The sequence below is a fragment of the Hemiscyllium ocellatum genome, chromosome 25 (assembly GCF_020745735.1).
Source record: "Hemiscyllium ocellatum isolate sHemOce1 chromosome 25, sHemOce1.pat.X.cur, whole genome shotgun sequence".
Taxonomy (NCBI): Eukaryota; Metazoa; Chordata; class Chondrichthyes; order Orectolobiformes; family Hemiscylliidae; genus Hemiscyllium; species Hemiscyllium ocellatum.
In genome coordinates this window covers 43,927,220-43,953,856 of record NC_083425.1, presented here as the reverse complement: position 1 = coordinate 43,953,856, position 26,637 = coordinate 43,927,220, and the positions used below count along the sequence as shown (strand labels likewise).

General features: G+C 43.6%; 1 protein-coding gene across 3 annotated transcripts in view; it reads left to right on the top strand.

Moving 5' to 3' along the window:
• Positions 1–749: 749 nt before the first annotated feature.
• The window catches only part of LOC132827851 (dynein axonemal heavy chain 9-like), a 504,454-nt gene continuing 478,566 nt past the window's right edge, over positions 750–26,637 (top strand). Inside the window, exons 1-2 of one of the 3 annotated variants that reach the window (XM_060844602.1) lie at positions 750–1,097; positions 21,002–21,157. In XM_060844602.1, coding sequence (XP_060700585.1) covers positions 750–1,097; positions 21,002–21,157 — 504 coding nt within the window. Of the gene's footprint in view, positions 1,098–21,001; positions 21,196–26,637 lie in introns of all 3 variants that reach the window. The other 2 variants (XM_060844601.1, XM_060844600.1) reach the window with 2 other exon arrangements.

Below are 26,637 nucleotides of genomic sequence, written 5' to 3'. Positions count from 1 at the left end.
GTTGTGGTGGATGGATTACATCCAAGGAGAAGGGGTGACCTGTAGTTTACTGAAGACCTCAAATGCTGGTGTTCACAGTGGGTCAGGGAGCATCCATGGAGAGAAAGCAAGCTAACGTTTTGTGTCTAGATTACTTCAGAGCTCTGAAGAGTCATTTGGACTGGAAATGTTTTCAGTGCAGACTGCAGCATCTGGAGTAATTTGCTCCCGACCTGTAGTTTAATTGGGAAGTGGTAAACCTACTTGTTTTGTTGTTGAGCGGGGACATTAAAATTTGTCCTCAGGACACTCAATAGGTGAAGCCCCCAGAAAATAATGTGTTTTTGTTTTTCTTTTCCAAGTTCTTGGATGCCGCCCCCACCCCCATTTATCATTTTCATATTCTTTTTCCATGCTCTCTTCCCCTCCCTTTTCCATATTCGCATAATCTTTCCTCTTCTTAGATATCTATCTTCCGACTCTTAGCTCTGCTCTGACCATATGTTTGATCTCTCGTCACCTGTGTCAGCTTTGGGATGCCTTCCACCCCCTTTACTCCAGTAGTTGTCATTGCCACCTTGTCTCCTGGCTGGTGTGGGGAGGAGCTGAAAGTTTGGTGCTGTCCAGCCCACTTTCTCTCCCAGATGAAGCCCCACGCCTGTTCCGGTAGACAGCTACAAACAATCCGGTTGCTAAGGGCTGGCCTCACCCCACGTCTCTCATTCTTCACAGCAGCTCTGCGGCCGCTGGTTGTAGGAATTGGAGAAGCCATGGGGGACAGCAGCTCTGACCAGAGGTGGGGGTTCCTGCAGGACTATGTGCTGAAGGCTCTGAAGCTGAAAGCTGAGCGCTGGCAAAAATGCACCGGCACCGAGGAGCACCGGCTTGTGATCCAGGAGTTTGTGGAGAACAGCGAGCAGACGGTGCTGGTGCTGTCCCTGAACCCAGCAGGGCACCTGGTTCCCAGTCTACATTTTCCAAATCTCAGCAAAAACAAAGCTGTTTTCTTCGTCAAAAGACACAAAGAGAAACTGACGGCAGACTCCATGAGGACCAACCTGCTGTTCGGAGACCTGGCTTACTGTCCCCTTGACCAGTTTGCAGCCCTGGTAGACGAGGTAGGTCAACTTTAAAGCTTGTTGAGATTTCTTTTTAATGCAGAGGGTGCTAGGAAAACACTGCAGAGGAAACTGAAAACAAATGTTGACATTTCAAATGTAAATCTCCCAGCCAGAAGAGACAGAAAAATATTTCTTCCACAGAATTGAATGGGAACTATACTGCACAGCCACTGTTTTACACAGCCACTGTTTTACATGTCCAAAATATCCATCTTTATTCCCTCATAATTCTCTGTGAGCAAAAATAGTTTTGATTTATTGTTTTTTTCAAACAATGTGTTGCAATGCAAACATAGCAGACAGGACCATCTGGTTTGGTCAGTATCATTTGAACAACAGGATTGCAAAAAGTGTCATTGTCCAGGGGCATGTTCAGATGAGGACATGGATTTTAATTTGCTCATTTCCCCCTATTAACTTATCTGCCGTATAGGATTTTATATAATTCTTCACGACGCAAACATGAATTAAGTCAATTGGCACTTAGCAAGGCAAGACTGTTGTTCAGCAGCAACATTACTGAAAAGTGCTGAAATAAAGCCAAGATTAGATAAAATCAAAGGGAACAACAGGTGATATTGAGAGCAGTATTGTGTCCACTGTTTCAATGACTGAATAGCTTAAATTTTGTTTTTGTGAAGGGATGCATTGGAATTTGGTTATTTGTCATATTTCCAATCATCCCTCATTTTGAATCAGAAGATTCTGGTAATTGTCAATTTTACTTTTTAATAAGTGATTTGGTGATTTTTAACCAGTGGTTTGTGATGTCTGTCAATTCTGTTCGTTTACCACAAACTCCTCTCAATGTTGAATATTTGCAGGTCTTGTTGATGTGGGTTACAGTTCACTTCAATCTCAGTCCCAACACTATTAAGGATAATGGAAGGCTATAAATCAATTGCACTGCAGCCAGGATTAAAGACACAGTTGATATCATTTTGATTTGGAGATACTGATGTTGGACTGGGTTGTACAAAGTTAAAAATCACACAAAACCAGGTTATAGTCCAACAGGTTTATTTGGAAGCACTAGCTTTTGGAGTGCTGCTCCGTCATCAGGTGTTTGTGGAGTATAAGATTGTAAGACACAGAACTTATAGCAAAAGTTTACAGTGTGATGTAACTGAAATTAAGTATTGAAAAAGACCTGGATTGTAATTCTGTAAGTACAAATTCACCCCACAAATGTGTGTGTGTGTTAGTGGGTCTCTGAGTGTCTGTGAGTGTGTGTGTGTGTGCGCGTGCGTGTAAAGGGGTATACGTCTGTGAGAGGGTGTGTGTGTGTGTGCGCGTGAGAGTGTGGGAGTGTAAAGAGGTATAGGTCTGTGAGAGGGTGTGTGCATGGGAGTGTATGAGAGAGAGCTTCTGTATGAGAGAGGGTCTGCATGAGTGTGTGTGTCTGTAGGAGTATGCATGTGTGTCTGCAAGAGTGTCTGTGTGTCTATGTCTGTTGCAAGTACAGAACTACAATCCAGGTCTTTTTCCATATATCATTTCAGAGTTATACCACACTGTAAACCTTTGATATAAATTCTGATATTACAATCTTATACTCCACAACCTCCTGATGCATGAGCAGCACTTGGAAAGCAAGTGCTTTCAAATAAATCTGTTGGACTATGTTCTGGTGTTGTGTGATTTTGTAACAATATCATTTTGAAATTATTTTACCTGGCCAGTGGGCACAATTGGTAACTTTGTGATTTGCATAAAATTATAGTTCTTTCCATTGATAATGTTTCAGCAACTTTTTTTTAACTCAGTGGCTTAGGATATGAGAGATGAATAACTAATAAGGATCTTCCAATCCTGAATACAATCCAGCAATCTCTGTTGTAAAGCAGAAATATTGGAAGTTGAGTGAATGCAATTTTAAGCTTGTCTATATTGTGCTCAGTGGTACAGTTGAATTTTCTGTCAGGGTTCTCTCACTTGGACTATCACTAAGTTATGACACTGGAGGGTTTTCTATGGGTATGGAAATTAGATCAGCAACATTTAATTTCCAGGGGATAGGGAGGGAGGAAGTTCAGCAGAGCAGGGATTTTACATCTCCCTCCCCCCGCACTCAATCAGGCAAGTGACACTTCAATTTCCTCTTCTCTGTTGTTCTCAGCTTGACTTTATTTGGCTGGGATTTCTTTTTCAATATAGGGAGGAAATTTAGCTAGCCTTCATTCCCCTCATTCCAAGAAATTCCTTGGTTGAAAATCTGCTGTTTGGTTAACATGCTGACAAAGCAAGTATTGTTCCAATATCAGTAATGTCTATATCAACCTGTTATGAAGGGGCACTTAGTGTCTGCTGGAGTATGATTGCATTATCTGTTAATATCTTCAGAGGAGTTGGAAAAGGACAGCAAAAACAGAGGATTTTATCTGTTTTTAATGGATGTCAAATTGTTTCTGAAGCAAACAAAAATATAAATTACTAGAGAAACTCATCAGGTCTGGTAGTGTTTGTGAAGTGAGAAACAGATTTAATGTTTCAGGTCCAGTGACGGCCACCCCCCCAACTTCAGAACTTTTTTGTTTCATTTTAGTGTTTCTAAATGTCACTTTATCATTCTCAATCCAGAGCATAGTTCTGATAATGTTATGCCATCAGCACTAACCTATGCTCGTTTTTATGCCAAGCTTTCAGATTAAATTTAAAATAAACACTCATTTAAGAATGCCCAATATATTGTGCTGTTTTACAGTTGGGGCACTTTTGTGTGTACCACTTTGGCAGACATAAATTGAACTCCAAAAAAATTAAACTGCCCGCACAGAATTAGCAGGTACACTTTACAACTGAGTACATTCACAGTTGAAGGAGAATACCAGAGTGTAGGAGAAAGTGAGGACTGCAGATGCTGGAGATCAGGGCTGAAAAATGTGTTGCTGGAAAAGTGCAGCAGGTCAGGCAGCATCCAAGGAGCAGGAGAATCGATGTTTCAGGCATTAGCCCTTCATCGGGAATGAGGAGGGTGTGCCAAGCAGGTTAAGATAAAAGGTAGGGAGGAGGGACTTGGGGGAGGGGCGTTGGGAATGCGATAGGTGGAAGGAGGTTAAGGTGAGGGTGATAGGCCGGAGAGGGGTGGGGGCGGAGAGGTTGGGAAGAAGTTTGCAGGTCAAGAAAGCGGTGCTGAGTCCGTGGGTTAGGACTGAGACAAGGTAGGGGGAGGGGAAATGAGGAAGCTGGAGAAATCTGTATTCATCCCTTGTAGTTGGAGGGTTCCGAGGCGGAAGATGAGGCGCTGTTCCTCCAGGCGTCATGTTGCCATGGTCTGGTGATGGAGGAGGCCGAAGACCTGCATGTCCTTGGTGGAGTGGGATGGGGAGTTAAAGTGTTCCGCCATGGGGCAGTTGGGTTGGTTGGTGTGGGTGTCCCAGAGGTGTTCTCTGAAACGTTCTGCAAGTAGGCGGCCTGTTTCCCCAATGTAGAGGAGGCCACATCGGGTGCAGCGGATGCAGTAAATGATGTGTGTGGAGGTGCAGGTGAATTTGTGATGGATATGGAAGGATCCCTTGGGGCCTTGGACAGAAGTGAGAGGGGAGGTGTGGGCGCAAGTTTTGCATTTCTTGCAGTTGAAGGGGAAGGTGCCGGGAGTGGAGGTTGGGTTGGTGGGGGGATGTGGACCTGTCGAGGGAGTCGCGGAGGGAGTGGTCTTTTTGGAACTCTGATCGGGGAAGTGAGGGAAATATATCCTTGGTAGTGGGGTCTGTTTGGAGGTGGCAGAATTCCACATTTCCATTCATCTATAATTAGAACTTATAGTTTCTGGTAACTGATATTTCAAATTCTAATTGGTATTTTGGAATTGCAATTCTAGGATTTTATTCATTTTTCCATATTTTGTAAATGAGAAAAGATGATTGTAAAAATTTGCCTTCAACAATGGCTTGAGTCGTCATGGTGGTATGATGGAGTGACACAGGGTTGAAGTTTTATTTGCACACTGACATCCTAATCTCAGGCATGTTCCAAACATCAGGCCTCCTTCAGTGGGCATAGGAAATTTGGAAAGCTTGTTGCACTCACTGGACGTTTTCTTAGTGACTGGCTTTAGAGTGACATTGATGGCAAATTGAACAACTATATAATGACTTGAGGACATACGTAGCCCGGTGATGTCTGTATTGACAGTAAAAGACAGGACGTATAAATAAGCTTGGTCAATGAGTTAGCATTTGTGCTCTGTTATGAAGAGACTAGTTTCCTTTTCCTTGATTTGCTTCCACAAACTACTGCTGAAGTTCCTTCACTAAACATGTTTGAGTTTATTTATTGCTTCTTTGAGATAAATATGCTCTTGAAGATTTTAATTTATCTTTTACAATCTGAAAATCAATTTAATGGAATGAAGGAGGAAATTGAACATACTCATTTGACATTGTGAGCATTATTTCATAAACATGGAAGTTTTATAAAATCCTTCCACTGGTGTAGATTCATGATATCCCTTTTAACACTAATAGGCAAAGCTGCACAATGTACTGAAAGTCAAAATGATTTTATGTCCTTTGAAATATGTTCCATAATTGATGTAGTCTATGCCACAACAAATATTTGTAAATAGTATTTGTTCATTGGTAATTGTAATTGGAAAGCTTAATGATGTATATTCTCTTTTCTGATCATTTTGTTTTCTTTTATTAATCCTACTACATACCTTAGCTCCATCAAGTTGTCAAAAGACCTTCCTCCCTGGCCTGCTCACTCTGTTGAAATTGTTATGCATTTACGCAGTTGTCTACACCGATGCATTAATTCATGAAACCTCAAAGTGAAGAAATCCTTTTTTCCATGAGTCTATTCCTTCTCTTGGTCCATTAAGCCCTATAATTCAGTTTTACTCAATTTTAACTCTTCCAGCTACCTTCCAGGAAAGAGGCCGATGATGAAACCACATAACTTTATCCATGTGATCAGTGAATGTATAAAGGCAGTAGGAGTGTACTTAAGAGGGAAATCAGGAGGGCAAAAAGGGGACATGAGATAGCTTTGGCAAATAAAATTAAGGAGAATCCAAAGGGTTACATTAAGGACAAAAGGGTAACTAGAGAAAGAATAGGGCCCCTCAAATATTAGCAAGGCGGCCTTTATGTGGAGCTGCAGAAAGTGGGGGAGATACTACACGAGTACTTTGCATCAGTATTTACTATGGAAAAGGACATGGAAGATATGGACTGTAAGGAAATAGATGGTGACATCTTGAAAAATGTCCATATTACAGAGGAGGAAGCGCTGGATGTTTTGAAATGCATAAAAGTGGATAAATCCCCTTGACCTGATCAGGGTACACCTAGAACTCTGTGGGAAGCTAGGGAGGAGATTGCTGGGCCTCTTGCTGAGATATTTGTATCATCGATAGTCACAGGTGAGGTGCCGGAAGAATGGAGGTTGGCTAACGTGGTGCCACTGTTTAATAAGGGTGGTAAGGGCAAGCCAGGGAACTATAGATCAGTGAGTCTGACATCGGTGGTGGGCAGGTTGCTGGAGGGAATCCTGAGGGACAGGATGTAATGTATTTGGAAAGGCAAGGACTGATTTGGGATAGTCAACATGGCTTTGTGCATGGGAAATCATGTCTCACAAACTTGATTGAATTTTTAGAGGAAGAAGCAAAGAGGATTGATGAGGGCAGAGTGGTAGATGTGATCTATATGGACTTCAGTAAGGCATTCGACAAGTTTCCCCATGGGAGACTGGTTAGCAAGGTTAGATCTCATGGAATACAGGGAGAACTAGCCATTTGGATACAGAACTGACTCAAAGGTAGAAGACAGAGGGTGGTGGTGGAGGGTTGTTTTTCAGACTGGAGGCCTGTGACCAGTGGACTGCCACAAGGATCGGTGCTGGGTCCTCTACTTTGCATCATTTAGATAAATGATTTGGATATGAGCATAAGAGGTACAGTTAGTAAGTTTGCAGATGATGCCAAAATTGGACATGTAGTGGACAGCGAAGAGGGTTACCTCAGATTACAACAGGATCATGACCAGATGGGCCAATGGGCTGAGAAATTCAGATGGAGTTTAATTCAGATAAATATGAGGTGCTGCATTTTGGGAGAGGAAATCTTAGCAGGACTTATACACTTCATGATAAGGTCCTAGGGAGTGTTGCTGAATGAAGAGACCTGGGAGTGCAGGTTCAAAGCTTCTTGAAAGTGGAATAGCAGGTCGATAGGCTAGTGAAGAAGACATTTGGTATGCTTTCTAATATTAGTCAGAGTACTGAGTACAGGAGTTGGGAGGTTATGATGTGACTCTACAGGATATTGGCTAGGTCGCTATTGGAATATTGCGTGCAATTCTGGTCTCCTTCCTATCGGAGAGATGTTGTGAAACTTGAAAGGGTTCAGAAAAGATTTACAAGGATGTTGCCAGCGTTGGAGGATTTGAGCTATGGAGAGAAGCTGAACAGGCTGAGGCTGTTTTCCATGGAGCGTCGGAGGTTGAGGGGTGACCTTAAAGAGGTTTACAAAATTATGAGGGGCATGAATAGGATAAATAGACAAAGTCTTTTCCCTGGGGTGGGGGAGTCCAGAACCAGAGGGTATAGATTTAGCATGAGAGGGGGAAGATATAAAAGAGACCTAAGGGGCAACTTTTTCACACAGAAGATGATGCATGTATGGAATGAGCTGCCAGAGGAAGTGGTGGAGGCTGGTACAATTGCAACATTTAAAAGGCATCTTGGATGGGTGTATGAATAGGAAGGGTTTGGAGAGATATGGGCCAAGTGCTGGCAAATGGGACTGGGTTCAGTTGGGATATCTGGTCAGTATGGACTGAAGGGTCTGTTTCCATGCTGTACATCTCTATGACTCTTCTATGATCCTTTTCCCCAAATGGTCCTTCCACATCCTTCAGAAATTTACCTGTACCTCCACCAATGTCATCTACTGTATCCGTTGCACTTGATATGGTCTCCTCTACATCGGGGAAACAGGACGCCTTCTTGCACATAATTTCACAGAACATCTCTTGGACACTCACACCCACCAACACCACCGCCCCGTGACTGAACACCTCAACTCCCCCTCCCACTCCATCAAGGACATGCAGGTCCTTGCCTCCTCCATTGCCAAACCGTTCTCACCCAATGCCCACAGGAAGAATACCTCGTATTCCACCTTGGGACCCCGCAACCACACTGGATAAATATGGATTTCACTAGCTTCCACATTTTCCCACGTTACCCCTGTCCCAAGCCTCCAGCTCGGCACTGCCCTTCTGATCTGATCCATCACCTTTCCCATCCATACGCTCCAAAGAGACCCCCCACACACGATCTATCACCTTCTCCCTCACCTTCATCCATCTATCGCTTTCTCAGCTACCTTGCCCTCCTAACACCACCACCCTCCCATTTATATCTCAGCCCCCGGCCCAGAAACCTCATTCCTAATGAAGGGCTTATGCCGAAGCGTCAATTCTCCTGCTCCTCAGTTGCTGCCTTACCTGCTGTGCTTCTCCAGAATCAAACTCTCGACTCTGAACTCCGGCATTTGCAGTCCTCACTTTCTCCTCTGTGACTCTATGCTAGGTTTTAAAATGAATTCATCAGCATTATCTACAAAATTATCAGAACAGCCTCCATACAGATCTGGATAATGCCCCTGCCTCAGCTCATTTGCTGCTGAACCCCGATTTTTTTTCTTTGCCTTTGTTACTTCAAGAGTGACCACTCCATTCTACCCCTGTCTGGTCTGCCATATATTAGCCTGGTGACGATGCTGTGGCTTTAAGAGATGTGTTTTGTCCTGGTTTGTCTTTGAAGAGATGTCGAACAGTTGACCAAAACCACAAGTAAACAGCTTGTGAAGGCTTGAGTTTTTTTAAAGTTTGAACACTCTCAGACAACAACTCACCAGGACAAAGGACCCAATACCCAGCATGAGCAAAACCAATGTCGTGGACAAAATCCCATGCAAGGACAGCACAAAACACTACATAGAACAAACAAGAAGACAGCTAACGATCCGTATCCATGAACACCAACTAGCCACAAAATGACACGACCAGCTATCCTTAGTAGCCACACACGCAAATGACAAGGAACATGAGTTTGACTGGGACAACACTACTATTATAGGGCAAGCCAAACAGAGAACAGCCAGGGAATTCCTAGAGGCGTGGCACTCACCCACAGATTCTATCAACAAACACATCGAACTGGACCCAATATACCGGCCACTGCAGCGGACAGCTGGAACTGACAACCGGAAGCGGCAGAGACAAACCACTATAAATGCCGGAGGAAACAACATAGAAGCCCTTCACAAGGGGCTCCCAAGCACTGAGGATGTCACCTAGACAGGGGACTAAAACATCTGCAACACAAATTCCCAGCTCGGCGAACAGAACCACAACAACGAGCACCCGAGCTACAAATCTTCTCACAGATCTTGAACAATGGTACCTTCTGTCGACACCTCCATATGGAGCCTCTCACTGTGAACCTGCACAGTAATCATTCCCATTTGTTGGAATTTCTTCCTAAGTTCACACATCTGTTGATTAGGTTTCTCTGCATATTGCAGAGCGGCATGTTGGCCCACTTAACCTTCAGATGAGTTTGTTTGATGATTCAAAGTCAATGTCAATGGCTTAGAAACAGAGAAGGTGAAGATTTTCTTTCAAACCTGCCATAAAATTCCCAGACATCAATGGGCATCTGCGCCGCATTTCTATCCTGTAAAAATACAAGACCCTGTTTCTACCCAGAATATCTGCTGCTATTTTCTACTTCCTGATCGGCAACCTGTAGAAAAGTCTCAGTGTATATCCTTTTTCAAGCTTGACTTCAAATTCTTGGACTCAATTCTTTTTGGCACAGGCTTCCCAACTATGTCAGAAGCTATAATGGGAGTCTTTTGTTCAGCATGATGATATAATATTATTGATGTTCTGTTCAACACATTCACAATATCAAGCCATCATTTTATAGTGTAAGAGTGCGAGGAGTGTTCTTGATTTAAGACATATATATAGCTACATGCCATTAAGATATCTCTGTTTTGTACTTTGAATAAGAAATATTGCACAACCAGATTAGCTCAATACTGTATTAGTTAACAAACATTGCTCTCAATAGGGTTATTTTCCATCAGAGATTGAATCACTATATATTTACCCATCTCTTTGGTGCATTAGTTTGCTAGTTACAGAGCAACAACAATGAATAGCTGTAAACTTTAAACCTTCAGAGTTAATTGCATGTTAGGATTTCACCCTAAAGCTGGCTTGCATGTGGAATGTGATGATGTTATATGAGCAGTCCTCCCTGCTGACATTGTTGTATGAGGCTACCTGCATTATGATTATCATGGGTCAGGTTTGCTGTCACCATTCTCTTTTAGGGTGGGGATTGACAGGGCCACTTCAAAAAATGTAGGTCGCAGCGGAATACCACCTGCTAACTTAGTGGAAAGAGTTTCTTGTTTTAAATAAGATGTAGTTTAATTGTAAATTAACAACTAAGTGCAAGTTTGATATGATTGAGTGATGATATGGAGGATGTGAATGGTAGGTCCTTTAAGATCCTAAACTGTTCGTCTACCGAGCTCATGTTACATCATTGAGGGTAACGCTTCAGGCAGGCCTCAGTACAGCTTGACAACATCTACAAAACAGTTTTTCTCAAAAGGGATAATTTCATAATAATTTCATTGACCACTACTCAGTTTCACCCTTAGTATGTGACGTCATAAATTCAGAAGATCGGAGATCTCATTTTTTTACATGAAGACATTGTCTTTGGGCTTGGGAAGATTAGATTCTGTTCCTGACAGCATGAAGGTGAAAGTCTCTTTAAACTGGAGGACATTTGATCTCTTGGATTTCCTTCCTGGAGAGTGCTGTCTTGATGAAACAGTCTTTTTTGTTGCAGTATCCTGGATCCCTGAGGCATTCAATTTGTTCCTGACCTGTACTTTCAATCTTTAGTCAAAGGTTATCCCTTCTCAGTTGTTTCTTCTAAAGGGTTGATATCTTCAATTTGTCGCATTTTTATTATCGTTCTGCTGGTAAATCAACTTTAAAGTGTATAGTCTTTGATTATCAATTGTTTTGAAGCTTTTGTTTGGTCTCTGTCTTTGCAATAATAGTGAAACTACCATGTTTACTTCCTCGGTTCTGTTATTCATTGATTGCTTGGCGTAATATCTGTCACAATTTCTGTGATTATTCTAAGAGATATAAGGACATGAAATTATTTGTTTCTGTTTACAACTCTTTGAATTTCCTCAGCATATGGTATCAGACATTAAAATGTCATAAATACTTTTTTCACCCAGTTGTGTTGCAGATGCATATGCAGTAATAACCTGAATCGGGAAATACTTATTGGCTTTGTCGTTGCTAGTGTTTATCCACAAACTTTGCTGATCCTTCTAGACTGAACTCTATCTCTCCCTCTCACCTCTCCCTCTCACCTCTCCCTCTCACCCCCTCCCCCCTTTCTCTCTTTCTCCAGTGTTGACAGCAGAGGAAAACATTTCTGCCAAACCAGTGCCGTCACAGCTTTCAGTCTTACATTCCATATGAGACAAATTTCTAATACCATTATCGCAAAACCCCTGACTGAACTCTTTCTTACATTTGAGTTCTGCCATGAGCATAGGGAACTCATACAAACTTTTCTGTCACTTGTTCCATAGCTGGTTGTTCTTTACCTACATGCTACTTGACTTGCTCTTCACGGATGGCTGTTCCTGGACCAGTTGCTTCTTGACTTTCACCAGTTTGAGTCTTTGTACTATTTGAACAGGTTATAGGTCAAGACACACAATGAAATGTAAGACTGAGAATTCTTGAATGGAGAGTTCATTTAAGTTTTCTATTATTTGACACTGTTTCTGTTGGAGAGTTGCTTATGTCTTAACTTTATTTAGAAGTGGTATGCCTCCTGGACCATGTAGTTGCACTGTTGTTAGCTGTAGATAAAGTTTCCACCATAATTCTATATATGATGATCATAATAACACTTTGCCGTTGAGTGAAGCTTTAATTTGCTAAAATGGCTACTGATAATCTAATCTCTTGGTAAGAGGATATTTATAATCTATATAGAAACTCTTTTGTGTTGTTTTCTTCTATTGAAAAAAGTTCTACTTCATTAATGTCTCTGTGTGGGTAACTATTTGATTCCTTCTTTTTCTGGAACTGTCCTACTATGATAGATTTTCGCCAGTGACCTGTTGCATTACAAATAAAGAATTCTGGTTGATAGGTTAACATTGGTTTTGGCAGTGAGATATCCTTGCTCCACAATGTTGCTGAAGACCATTAGTATCTAGCGTCTGTGCTATTCACTGTATTAGTTGCTCACCTTTTAAAAATAATTTTGTACCTCAAAGACTGTATGGATCATGCTGAAATCCTGCAACCAGATAGATCTTCTCCTTTCAGAATGGACCTCTGTTACTTCCAGATTTCTTCTTCACTCACCATCTGAATCACTTTCTTGGCATTCTAATCTTCCTTTGACTGTGAAAAGTCTAATGAAGATTATCAGCAATTCCAATCATAATTGTGTCTCATGCAACCTTTAAGTCATCATAGTCACATGTTTTCCCTGGTCTGTAGAGATCTTTCATGAATTCATTTATGGATTCTCCTTGATGCTGAATTCTTGTATTTAAACTTTGCTGATTCAAGAATTTTATTGGTGCTGAGGTTGAAATGGTTGTCAAAGGCTTTTAGGACTTCTTCCCACAGAAACCTAGAAGATAGGGGCAGGAGGAGGCCATTCAGCCCTTTGAGCCTGCTCCGCCATTCATCAAGACCATGACTGATTGCCTAATTCAATAGCCTAATCTTGCTTTCTTCCCACAACCTTCAATCCCATTCACCCCAAGTGCCATATCTAACCAACTCTTCATCATAGAATAATAGAATCCCTACAATGTGGAAGCAGGCTATTTGACACATTGAGTCCACACCAACCCTCTGAAGAGCATCCCATCCAGATCCAACCTCCTACCCTGTTTCTGTAACCCTGCATTTCTCATGGCTAACCCACCTAGCCTATAAATCCCATGGCACTTTGGGGAATTTAGCATGAATACGTTCAATATGTTGGCATCAACTACTTCTTGTAGTAATGAATTCCCCAGGCTCACCACTCTTTGGATGATGAAATGTCTCCTCATCTCTGTCCTCAATGGTCCACCCCGAATCCTCAGACTGTGATCTCTAGTACTGGACACACCCACCATCGGGAACATCCTTCCTGCATCTACCCAGTCTCGTCCTCTTAGAATTTTATAAGCTTCAATGAGAACCTCCGTCACTTGTCTGAGCTCCAGTGAAAACAATCCTAACCGAGTCGATATCTTCTCACACGTCAGTCCCGCCATCCCCAGAAACAGCCTGGTAAACCCTCGCTGCAGTCCCTCGAGAGCAAGAGCATCCTTCCTCAGAAAAGGAGAACAAAACTGCACACTAGGTGTGGCCTCTCCAAGGCCCTGTATAACTGCAACAATACATTCCTTGCTCCTGTACTCAAAACCTCTCGCAATGAAGGCCAACATACCATTTGCCTTCTTTACTGCCTGCTGCACCTGCATGCTTACCTTCAGCAACTGGTGCACAAGGACACCCAGGTCCCACTGCACACTCCCCTCTCTCAATTTACAGCTTTTAGAAGTATCTTTCGGTTTACTTTAACCCTCTGTAAGCTGTGCCATCATCATTTTTTAAAAATTTATTAAAGTGTTCAGCATCTGACGTAGTATCTAATTTAGAAGCTATTCTGAATCTTAAACGCTATTTTCTCCAGATTTTCAATAGTGTTTTATTTGGTCTATCTCTGAAACTAAATCTTCCTTAAAATATTCATTCTGATGCTCTATCTTCCTAATCTGATCATGTATATTCCTTGCGGAAAAAAGGCATTTTAATTTTGCAGAAAAATCAGTACTGCTGTTCTGTGTTGTTAATGGAGGGTATGCCTGTGTTTTATAGGCAAAGTGGAGGACACTCCCCCCACCCCCTGCAGTGGAGGATTTGTCTTTCGGTTTTCATGGCTTCTCTGGATGAGAAAGGGTAAAAAATGAGGTCTGCAGATGCTGGAGATCACAGTTGAAAATGTGTTGCTGGTTAAAGCACAGCAGGTCAGGCAGCATCCAAGGAATAGGAAATTCGACGTTTCAGGCATAAGCCCTTTCCTGATGAAGGGCTTATGCCCAAAACGTTGAATTTCCTATTCCTTGGATGCTGCCTGACCTGCTGTGCTTTAACCAGCAACACATTTTCAACTTCTCTGGATGAATTCCAGTATTTGTGGATTGATTAAATTCTTCCCACTTCTTTACCATCTTGACAGAATAAATCAATCTGCCTGCATCTTTTAACACCAAAGTCATCTTTAGTCATGGTTTCCTTCCGGTCTGCAGCTCTAATGTCTGTTCCTTTCATCATTTTGTCCTAAAGAATTCCTGCTGTTTGTGGTTTCATTTTATGCTTCTTGCATCTCCTACAGTTTTCAGAATGGACCTACAACCTTTCTTGTCTGCTTAGGCTTTGACAATATGCCTTGTAACATCGACAATCCCACCAGAGGTTCTTCTCAGTTAATGCCTCAATGTCATTCTCTCCAGCCATCAGGAGCTGTGTACCCATGGTGCATGATTGATTCTAAAGTACACCTCACTCCCTGTGCAGTATTTAATGGAGGCTGCTATCCTACTCTTATGTTCAGATCTTCCCTCAGTTTTATCAAATGCAGGATTGACCAGCTGTGGAAGATGTCCGCTTAATGTGTTCATAATTTAGCAAACCACGAAACTCCAAGTGAACTGGCAGCTATCCAGCTCTCGGTCATTTTAAGCTCTTCAGCAGCAGCAGCAGCTTTTATATGTATCCTATTTCCTTACATGTCTTTGAGATTGAGAAGGACCAATTTTCACTCTAGGATGTTGGCTGCTGAAATGCTGATAAGCCCGATGCATGATCTGCCATACACAGGAAAGGTGTTAGTTAAAGGGTTGGGTAGTTGGAAGGGTGTGTGCTCTCTCCAAGGCGTCAACTCCATCTCTGCACTTTTCCAGTGACTCTCTCATGTTGTTTGCAGATGTCTCAAATGAATGTTTACCGTTTTGGTCAGTCACCAACCAGGAATCTGCAAATAGTAGGAAGACACCCCACCCATTGTACTATACCAATGTTCTGGAGATTCCTGTCGTGGGTTATTCAAATTGCTGAAGCATGTAGGACCGTGGGAATCACTGCTACCTGGCAAACCCAGATCTTACTCTTGGATTTGAGGCCATGGTCCTCAAATGTTCTCTACCTCAGTTGGCCAAAGGATGTGTTGGCACAGTGGAGGCAGTGATGAATTTTGTCATCTAGGTTTGGCTTCATTGACAGAAGGCTCCTGAAACGTGGATCCCACCATTAAAACCAGTCAACAGATGTAGGACCAGATGAGGTGGAGATAATGTTCTGCCTGCGATCTGGTTGAAGGAACAGCTTAGTTTTCAGGGTATTCAGTTAAAGATCAATATTCCCATTGCTTTGGAGAAGGAATCCACAACAATGTTGAGCTCAGTTTCGGAGTAGACACATGCACAAGCATCCTCTGTATCCTGGAACATGATGACAGAGGTTGGAGTGGGTTAGATTTTGGATTGAAAGTGGTGTAGATTGAACCATAGATTGCTTGTTCTATAGCTTAGCTTCACTCCTGTGGAGGTGCAATACAGCATTGCAATGAAGAAAATGGAGATGAGGAATTGGCACAGTGGTACAGCCTTGTTAGACCCCGGTTTTCACAGAGTTACTATTTGTGGTGGTTCCATTGGTGAAGATGAAAAATGTGTTGCTGGAAAAGCGGAGCAGGTCAGGCAGCATCCAAAGAGCAGGAGAATCGACGTTTCGGGCATCAGGATTCCTGAAGAAGGGCTTATGCTCAAAACGTTGATTCTCCTGCTCCTTTTTTTTTTAGATTACTTACAGTGTGGAAACAGGCCCTTCGGCCCAACAAGTCCACACCGACCCGCCGAAGCGCAACCCACCCATACCCCTACATATTACCCCTTACCTAACACTATGGGCAATTTAGCATGGCCAATTCACCTGACCCGCGCATCTTTGGACTGTGGGAGGAAACCGGAGCACCCGGAGGAAACCCACGCAGACACGGGGAGAACGTGCAAACTCCACACAGTCAGTCGCCTGAGTCGGGAATTGAACCCGGGTCTCAGGCGCTGTGAGGCAGCAGTGCTAACCACTGTGCCACCGTGCCGCCCTTGGATGCTGCCTGACCTGCTGTGCAATTCCAGCAACACATTTTTCAGCTCTGATCTCCAGCATCTGCAGTCCTCACTTTCTCCATTGGTGAAAATGATTGCTTGCAAGTCATTGTGGAGTAAGTGGAGGATGGTGACAAATTTCTGAAGGCATTCAGATTTGAGGAGGATACTCTGTAAACCTTTGTGGTTAAAACTCAGATGTTCCTGTGGTCAGAAAATGCCATCTACAACAGTTGATGCTATTTTCACACTTGTCTTCCATGAGAGAGAGAGAGAGAGTGAAGATCATATTTGTAGTGCCTTTCAATGGGCGAACACTCATCATAGAAGGAGATCTTCAGCCACTGGACAGAAGTGATTGAGGAGGATCATTGTAATGATCTATCTTGTGGTAGACAGCAGGGGAGACTGCTCTGTACTTCCTGCAAATTAAACTTACCTTGAATATAATCATAAACCACATCCCCAAGATCCTCCAACTTGTACTGGTTCTCCCAAATGAAGGATGCACAGTTGTGAAGGCATGCCAGGAGTGTATCTCTACTGTTTCCGAATTCCAGGAGAGATTTTTATACCCCTCCAGCAGCTTTGTTGTTTGTCAGCTGTCCATTGACTTTCACATTGAATCCAGACAAGAGCAGCACTGAAATTGAACCAAACGGGGCTCTGAGAAATGGAGTTGAGAATGCACAGTTTGAATATTTGAGGGGCTCGTCAAAATGATTGCTCCAGTGTGCTCTACCTCCCTATCCTCGTTAAGCTTGCCTCCATACCTGACTGTCAGTGGGTTGGGCCCTTGAGTGTTTGGGTTATAGATCATTGTGAGAGAGCTGAAGTAGCACATGTCTTTGGTATTCAGGTGCTATTGGAACTCCCACAATCACTCTATTGTCTGTTAGTTCTTTGGTTATACCATTGCCCTAAGCTGCTTGAAGAACTGCTGCTTTTCATTGAGCAAAGGCAGCGTTTCCCATAATGAAAGCTTGTGCTTAATGCTTCACTTAGGTCCCTTACCCATTGGTCATTTTATTCCAATCAGTCACAATGTTTCCTGGAAAAGAGATCAGGGATTCCTTTTTGAAGGTGTTTATTATAATAGAGTGAGGTATTTATTATAATAGTGAGGTGAGATAGTGGCAGACTATATGATGTAACCAAAATGACTGACTGTTGGTTTGTGCTTCTTCCACAAGGATTTAGTTACCTTTGTTTCCTGTTGCTAAGCATAGAGGCTGTCTGTTTGCAACAATCATCACAAAAGTGTCAAAGACTTTGCCTTCAATTATGCAACACTTGAGATTGTGAAGTCCAAATTAGTATCATGGGGCTCCAAATCAAGTGTAACCAATTTGGACAATCAGGGTGAAGAAAGGAATGCATATTATATGCATTTCCCATTTCCTGAGACAGAACAAAGTGGGAGCCATTTTCTGCTTCACCTTCAGTCTGCCTTCTGCTGTGTACAGCTGCTGCTGCAGGGATTGATCACCCCCTGTGGTCAGGAAGTCTTGCAACTGTCTTCAAAATACCTGAAAAATGATGTGGGAGGGTTTCTGCCCATAGCAGCGTCTTCCTGCTGTGGGACAGTGAGCAGAGAAGGGAGAAGGAGAACATAGCAGCAAAGTTAAAAATCACACAACACCAGGTTACAGTCCAACAGGTTTAATTGGAAGCACACTAGCTTTCGGAGCGATGGTCCTTCATCATGTGATAGTGTGTGGCTACTAAGGATAGCTGGTCGTGTCGTGGACAAACAGGAAGACAGCTAATGATCCGCATCCATGAACACCAACTAGCCACGAAACGACACGACCAGCTATCCTTAGTAGCCACACACTCAGATGACAAGCAACATGAGTTCGACTGGGACAACACTACTATTATAGGACAAGCCAAACAGAGAACAGCCAGGGAATTCCTAGAGGCATGGCACTCATCCACAGATTCAATCAATTAGCACATCGACCTGGACCCAATATACCGGCCACTGCAGCGGACAGCTGGAACTGACAACCGGAAGCGGCAGATTCAAACCACTATAAATGCCAGAGGAAACATCACAGAGGTGCTTTGCAGGAGGCTCCCAAACACTGAAGATGTCACCTAGACAGGGGATGAAACGTCTGCAACACAAATTCCCAGCTCGGCGAACAGATTCACAACAACAGGGTTCAGACAAGATTGAGAATGGACAACAAAACCAGTCAACAAAGAAATGGAGTTGCAATGAAATGGACTCTGAGAGAACTGGGAGGCTGCCAATTATTGAATAGATTCAATAAAAATAGTTTTGTATGTCTTCCAATCCCTATCTTGATAGACACATTGAGGTGTTTACCTGCTGGTACATTAATTAGCTTGATTGCTCCAGCTGGATCTGCTGGTGTGCCCGGAACTTCCAAAATCTCTTTATTCCACGTAAAATGGGCAATCCTACCAAAGTAGCAACTACCAGCAGGAGAGTCTTGTAATACTAGGAGAAGTAGAAACAACAATTGACAGTCAGACAGAGAACTTAATAGTTTGAAAAAATGAGTGTCACTTGTGGGCGGCACAGTGGCACAGTGGTTAGCACTGCTGCCTCACAGCGCCTGTAGACCCGGGTTCAATTCCCGACTCAGACGACTGACTGTGTGGAGTTTGCACGTTCTCCCCGTGTCTGCGTGGGTTTCCTCCGGGTGCTCCGGTTTCCTCCCACAGTCCAAAGATGTGCGGGTCAGGTGAATTGGCCAAGCTAAATTGCCCGTAGTGTTAGGTAAGGGGTAAATGTAGGGGTATGGGTGGGTTGCGCTTCGGCGGGTCGGTGTGGACTTGTTGGGCAGAAGGGCCTGTTTCCACACTGTAAGTCTAATCTAATCTTAGCTAAGGCACCAATAAGTGGATAGAATAATAGAATCTCTACTATGTGGAAGCAGGCCATTCTGTCCATACCAACCCTTTGAAGAGCATTCCATCCAGACTCATCCCCTTACACTGTAACCCTGCATTTCCCATGGCTACCCCACCTAGCCAGCATAATTTAACATGGCCAATCCACCTAACCTGCACATCTTTGGATTGTGGGAGGAAACCAAAGTACCCAGAGGGAACCCACACAGACCCAGGGAGAATGAGAAAATTCCACACAAACGGTCACCTGAGGGTGGAATTGAACCCAGGTCTCTGGCGCTGTGTGACACCAGTACTAACCACTGAGCCCCCATGCCATCCAGAGATAGGAAAATTGAAATATATAAATTACAATTAAATTGTATAAGATTGGCACCAGACTAGCCACAGTAAACGGATTAGGAAGAAAGTTAATTGCGGTAATACACACAAAAGGACATTGTGATGGGAATATGCTTGAAGTCACTACAATCTAATGGAGGATCTGGGAAAAGCCCCTGCAACATGTAGGGGAGAGGGATCTCATTGATAATGCAGAGTCAAAAAGATTGCTGTGGTTTGGTGGGGTGAGGTGCTGCCTGAAATGCTAAGGATGCATTGGTTGTGAACAGCACATCATCAGGGGCTCCATTGAAGAGGGACTCAGTGCTGAGGAATGAGCACCGGGTTAGGAGTGTTTAGTTTTACAATACAATATATCCGAAACCTGTTTGGGAGGTCTGAAACCCTGTAATCGTTGCACATACTCTGCCTGTTTATGATGCTTGAGTGTTTGATGTACCTGATGTGATTTTAAGGATTGTAAGTGTGTGACTCAAACTATGAACAGGGAAGCAGACTCTTCAGTGCTGTTTCCCCTTTGTGTACCTTCAGAATAAAGCTATGGTCTTGTCTGACCTGGAAATCACCCCAGTTTGTAGTATCACTGCAATACCTCAAGGGGGATTACCATCCTTCATCCTTTTAAAGCTACAGATGCCAATTAGAAATCTTTTCCATGGTGCACATAGGCCATGAGTTGATTTATTGAAATAGTACAGGTTTAGCAACAGGTGTAGATGCCATTTTTGCCTGAAAAAGGTGAGAGAAAATCCATTCAATATTTGCAACTCCCCAACAAACATGTGATATTATCTTCGACATTAGATAAACATTTGGATGATGGAATAGTGTAGGCTAGATGGGCTTCAGATTGGTTCCACAGGTTGGTGCAACATCAAGGGCCTGCACTGTGCTGTTATGTTTTATAACTCAAGCCAGTTCAATACACCAGTGTCCTACAGACTTATGTTAAACCAGCTTTTTGAATAGTTGGTCACCTTTTGTGTGATTTCTGCATTTTTCACTCATACCAAACCTGTGCTGTTTAATTTTGGGATCTTGATTCCTGCACACGGGAATTCCAGATCTTGAGAAAATGTGGAGCTCCCATTTGTTGCACTTGGATGGAACCGCTCAGAGCTAGAGCATGCTCATGTTATGTGGACCATCCCAAAGAGGTATAGTGCCTCTTAATTGAGAGAGGAAAGGGTGCTTGAAGCAAGTCAAAACTGCCGCCATGAACCAGATTGAGCAACTTCGAGAGAGCTGCCTTTGAACGAGGTAGGAGTGACTGTTTCTATTGTGGAAGAAATAATCTGGTCAAGCTGAATAATCCAAATGTGTGTTAGTTGTATATATGGATTTGGTCTTATGGAGGGAGAGGTGATTTATGTTGTTCTGAATTGACCAGAATTATCTCTCTGTCTTTCTGTTCTAGGTGGTCATGCCAGTTTTAACCAACAGCAGGAATCATAACAGCTGGCCCCAAGTTGTCTCTCAAGATGTCGTGCGGCATGTGCACAGCCTGAAGAGCAATGTCTTTGTCGTCGTGGGTCAAGTGAAAGGCAAGACTCTCCTGCCTTTACCCGTGGGAGCAGGGAGGGCTGCAGCTTTGTTTGAATTGGGAAAAAAGTAAGAACCATATTTGCTCTCGAAAGATAATATTCTGTCCTCTGTTTTCAAACACCACAAAACATCTGCTGGGGTCCTTCCTCCAGGCCCTGTCCTTAAGCTGACCTGAAATTATGGAGGTGCATGTAGATTCCTTTGGGTAACCTTCCCTCCTCTCTATGGGCACATCTTGCCAGGTTGGCTTATTCTACCTTGGCAATCAGTATGATCTCAGAACAACTGTATTCCCTTGGTGCATTATGGAAAATCAAATCAGAGAGCACTTGTTTCTACTTTGAATACTGCAGCTATTCTCAATTCACAGGTGCGCTGTCTCCTTAGAGTACTGTTGTGGAAATTAAATTGACCCGACTCAAATGCTAGCAAGAGCAAAGAAAAAGTTTATTTTTGACCTCTGCAAAGGGATCCGATACATTGGCAAGACACCTCATGTAAGGGCTGCCTAATAGCTTTCCCATATTCCCTTTATACTATAATTCGCCTCTCCTTATCAACACCTCAAGGCCAGGAACCTGGAACATTTGAGTTCCTTTCCCTGTGTGGAGTTGTTTTTCTCATTCCTTGAATGATATAGTAGTCTACTGGCCTTGTAAGTCTTCTGTTAGGTCAGTTTAACTTTACATTTTTTTCTGTCTGTCTGCAATACTTGCCCCTACGCCTTTATAGATTTTACAATAAATGTTAATTTTCCATTACATTTCCCCCCTCTTTGTCATTTTATGACCACAATGACAAACAAAAATAGAGCCTGATAGCTATACATCAAACTGCTTAGGGAGCACCAGGCCTTTCCTCAGACACCATCTACCTTTAACACAGCTTTCTGGTGGTATCATCGCTTGATCTGGTGTGCCCTGTACATAGCCCATTTTCGCATGTCACGCACTTCAACGTTACGGTATGGTGGGATCCATGCAATGGCATCTTCCTGTTGTGGGGCCTCTGATCGTTTTACTGTTTGGTATCCTATTACACTCATAAGCAAATGCGTAGGCAGGTACACAAGCAGGGTCCTATACAAAGAACTATGAGTATGCCATTGGAACCAGGAGTCATCTGCTGGGGGAGGTGGTCTTACTGCCACCTTCATATGATTTATTACACGAGTGATTTTCTGGGACTCATCAGGAATATTAAAACAGCATGAGTACCTAACATTTTGCAGATGCCCCCTCTCTCAGCCGTCAGTATGTCTAGTACTAATTGATTTTATACCACTGCTTCCCTTAACGCCGTTAACTCAATATTAATGAGTGTTAGACCTTCCTCTGTCTCATTTGCTAACAGTAATACACTATATGTGAGGCCATTAATCTTGTTTATTGCCACCATTGTCCCTGCTCCCAAGAGAATAGACCATCAAATGTTCGCTCCTGGTGTAGTCCAGTGGTCTGCGAGTGTGTACCCATTCCAATGCCATGGGATGTTCCTTTGGGTTACTAGTCTTTGAGACGAACACTGTTGTGCCAGTGGACAGTACCACAGGGTAGCAGCACTCCTTCCATCCCAGGGGAAGGTGATGGTACCCTCTCTCTCCACAGGCCCATATTATACCCACCGTCATGTTCTGATTATTGATAAAGGGACACGTAATGTTGATGATTGTACCATTTGCATAGGTGGCTGAACAAGAATCATTGTTCAAGTACAGAATCGTAGTACACTGGGAAATCCCCAAATGGAGTCTCCCCTGATTTCTGCAAATACATGTTTCTCCTCTGCCATCCACTATATGGAAGGCTGTGGTCAGAAGCGTGTCCGTCTTGGGACTGCAGTTAGCCTTGAGTTCGGGTGGTGATGCAAGATTTGCCCTAATTGCTCCCCCTATCAGGGTCAGGGTAGTTGTGGAAGCAGGCAGTTAGCATTTCTTGCCAGGCTCTCTGTAATTGGTTCGGCAGTCCATCATTGGGATGTGTGCAAACATATCTAACAAGGATAGCCAATGTCTAATCTCTGGTGTTGTATTAGGGCCAAGGCACATGCTCTGTTCCTTTCATATCTAGCAATGGCCCTTCACACCTCCCAACCAACTGGCGTCGCATTTACTCTATTTATCTCCTGAAGGGCCAATTCCACTACTGAGTTAGACTCACCCCCGAGCCCCGGCCAACTCCCTCCAGGTTCTGGTGTGACATTAACGCCCTCTGCCCTGCTTGGGGTTAGGTCCATGATTTGGTTTGATTGGTTGCAATGCCCTGGTGCTACTATTTCCTGTAGGACCTTCTGCACTGCATCTCAGGGTGGAGGGGTGACTGTATCACTATATTCACCTGCCTATAGATGTCAGAGAAGGGTCTACCTATTCCACACCACCAGGCTCCCTCATCACTCTTCTGAGTCTTGGTTATTATTACCCGTGCCCTGGCACCTCCTTCCTTGATAATAGAATACCTATTTCCTGTGTCAGGTGTCCCTGTAGCCGTAGTGGCTACTATTAAGTGCCAATCACTGGGACCACAAGGATCCCTGCAGTGCCAATCACTGGGACCACAAGGATCCCTGCACAAATATTTATTGTCCCATTTATAGTCGTCTTGGGTTATTAAACGGCCATGGGTCACATGTAAAGGTCCCCTTAGCACCCTCAGTTAAGATTACCGTCTGCGGCTGTATCCCAGATGCCCCTGCCCTGATGAATAGTCCTGCCAGGGTGCTTACTGACAGTGTGAGCTGGGGCAGCCCCATATTTATGAGGCATCTAGCAACCTTATAAATCCCTATGTATATAAATCCAATCTGGTTATCAGAGTTTCGCTATCTACACACTGCCGTCTGATGTCTCCTCGGGTCCAGCTACACATTTGCAATGGCTGGCGTGTATTCACGTGGCTCTTTCGGTGGTCTTAACAGGTATAAGGAGCACTTGAAAGGGCCCCAGCCACCTCTTCACTTTCCAGCTTTTCCCCCTGAAGTCTTTCACCACTATCCAGTCTCCAGGTTCTAGAGAGTTTTATACAGTAACGTAACATCTCATCCTCATAGTGGTCTGTTATCTGTCTTACTTTAGGTCTTGGGCCAGTTCCTGTGTTGGGCAGCCTACCAAACAAAATCTCAAACGGGCTAAGGTTGGCTCTTCCTCTCCTTCTAGATTTCATATACATTAGCACAATTGGAAGTGTCTTTGTCCATGTCACCTCTAGTTCCTCTCAGCATTTTGTCAATTTATTTTTTAGGGTAGCATTCTCTATTTCCACTGCCCCACCACTTGCTGGGTGGTAGGCACAGTGTCATCTCATGTTTATTCCCAAGTAATCACTGATCTGCTGTAGGGCATTATTGACAAATGGTGTCCCATTGTCACTATTAAGCCTTTCAGGGATGCCCCAAGTCGGAATTATTTCAGTTAGCAGGGCCTTGGCTACTGCATTGGCATCCTGTTTAGACGTGGGGAACACTTCCACCCATTTGGAAAACTTATCAACTATTACCAAACAATACTTTTTCCCTTCGCTGGGTGTTAGTTCAATAAAATCCATCTGTAAATGTTCAAAGGGTCTTTGGGGTTGGGGGTGAGCTGCCTGACTCATCTGTATTCCCCTCCCCATATTATTAGTGGCACAGATAACACAACATTTACAATACTTCTGGGAGTAATGAGTAAATCCCTTAGTGTACCAGTGTGCCGAAATACTGTCTTACAATCCCCCTTTTGATACATGGTCTTTACCATGTGTCAGTTTGGCATAGAATGGGAATAATGATCAGGGTAGACGGGGTTTACCATTGGGGCCACACCACACTCCTTCCCTCATGCTGCACCCTGCCCTTGTCCACTCACGCTTCTCCTCCGGCGTGGCCTGTGACTGTAACTCCTGTGCGTCTGCTGTTGGGTTACAAATTTTTGTCATACACATGTCAAACTGATCACCTGGCAGCGGCTGGGCTGCTGTCCTTGCCACTGAGTCTGCCTTCGCATTGCCTTGAGAAATGGAATCATTATTTTTTATGTGGGCTTCACATTTACACACAACGTGTGATTTGGGCAACAGGACCGCTTCCAGGAGGTCAGAAATCAGGTCACGGTATGTGGTGGGCTTTCTGATGGAGGTCAAGAAGCCCTTGTGTTTCCACAGGGTTCCAAAATCATGTACAACCCAGAATGCACATCTGCTCTCAGTGTAAATATTCACTGTATTACAGTCCTCAGTCAAGGCAATTGGCTCCGCTGCTTGCGCTGACAGATGAGAAGGGATGATCCCGCTTTGACTACCGTGTGGGTATTAATACAGCAGAGCTGAAAATGTGTTGCTGGTTAAAGCACAGCAGGTTAGGCAGCATCCAAGGAACAGGAAATTCGACGTTTCGGGCCAGAGCCCTTCATCAGGAATAATACAGCATATTAATACAGCATACCCAACGCAATTCTGGCCTGTATCTTTGCTCCTGAATGCTGACCCATCTACAAAACTCTATATCCAGATTTTGAAGTGGCGAATCCTGCAAATCTGGTCTAGGGTTGCAAATTTCATTAGGTGCAGCGATACAGTCATGTGGGTCTCCGTCTCCTTGTGGGGAGAAGGCTAGCAGGGTTAAGGACATGTATATCACTTTATTGTAACGTTAGGTTCTCTAATAACACAGTATTGTATCTGAGCCATCGTGCTGCCGACATGTGTGCGGTCTTTTGCTCGGAAAGCAGTAAGGATACTGCATGTGGGACCAGTAGGGTTAATTCACCATAGCCGACTATGTCCCTGGATGCTACAACAGTCTTTTCAGCTCCAGCCACGTCTCACATGCATTTAGGCAATCCTGCCGCTATGGGGGCTAGTTTAGCTGAAAAATAAGCTACCGGCCTCAATCATCCCCCATGATCCTGCAACAGCACAGATGTCATGCGGCCATGTTTCTCATCCACCATTTGTACAAATGGCTTGTTTGGATTTGGAATCCCCAGTGTAGGTGTAGTTTGGAGCGCCTTTTCCAACTCAGCAAAGACATTCTCGGCCTCTGGGGTCCACTACAATGGACTCTGGCTCTGCAACCCCTTTTCTATGGGCTATGTCACTTAGGGGCACCTCAAGGGTTGCGGGAATGTGGGATAAACATTCTACAGTAGGAGCACATACCCAAAAAGCATAGCAATTGTTTCTTCGTGTGAGGCTTTGGAATTTGCTGGATTGCTTGAACTCTGTCTTGACCAATGGCCTTCCCTTGTTCAGATATTAAGTGACTTAAGAACTTCGCCTGTTGCTGCACAAATTGTAGTTTTGCGAGACTAGCTTTGTGCCCATCCCTGGCTAGATGGCAGAGCAACGCAAGGCTATCTTTCTCACATTGTTCCTCTGTTGATGCTGCTATTAGGCAGTCATCTACAAACTGCAAAAGCGCTGACCCCGGGGTTAAAACAAGAATCTCCAGACTGCTGCGTAGAGCCTCATTATATATGGTGGGGGATTCACAGTAACCTTGACAAAGTTCAGTGAAGGTATATGATTTCCC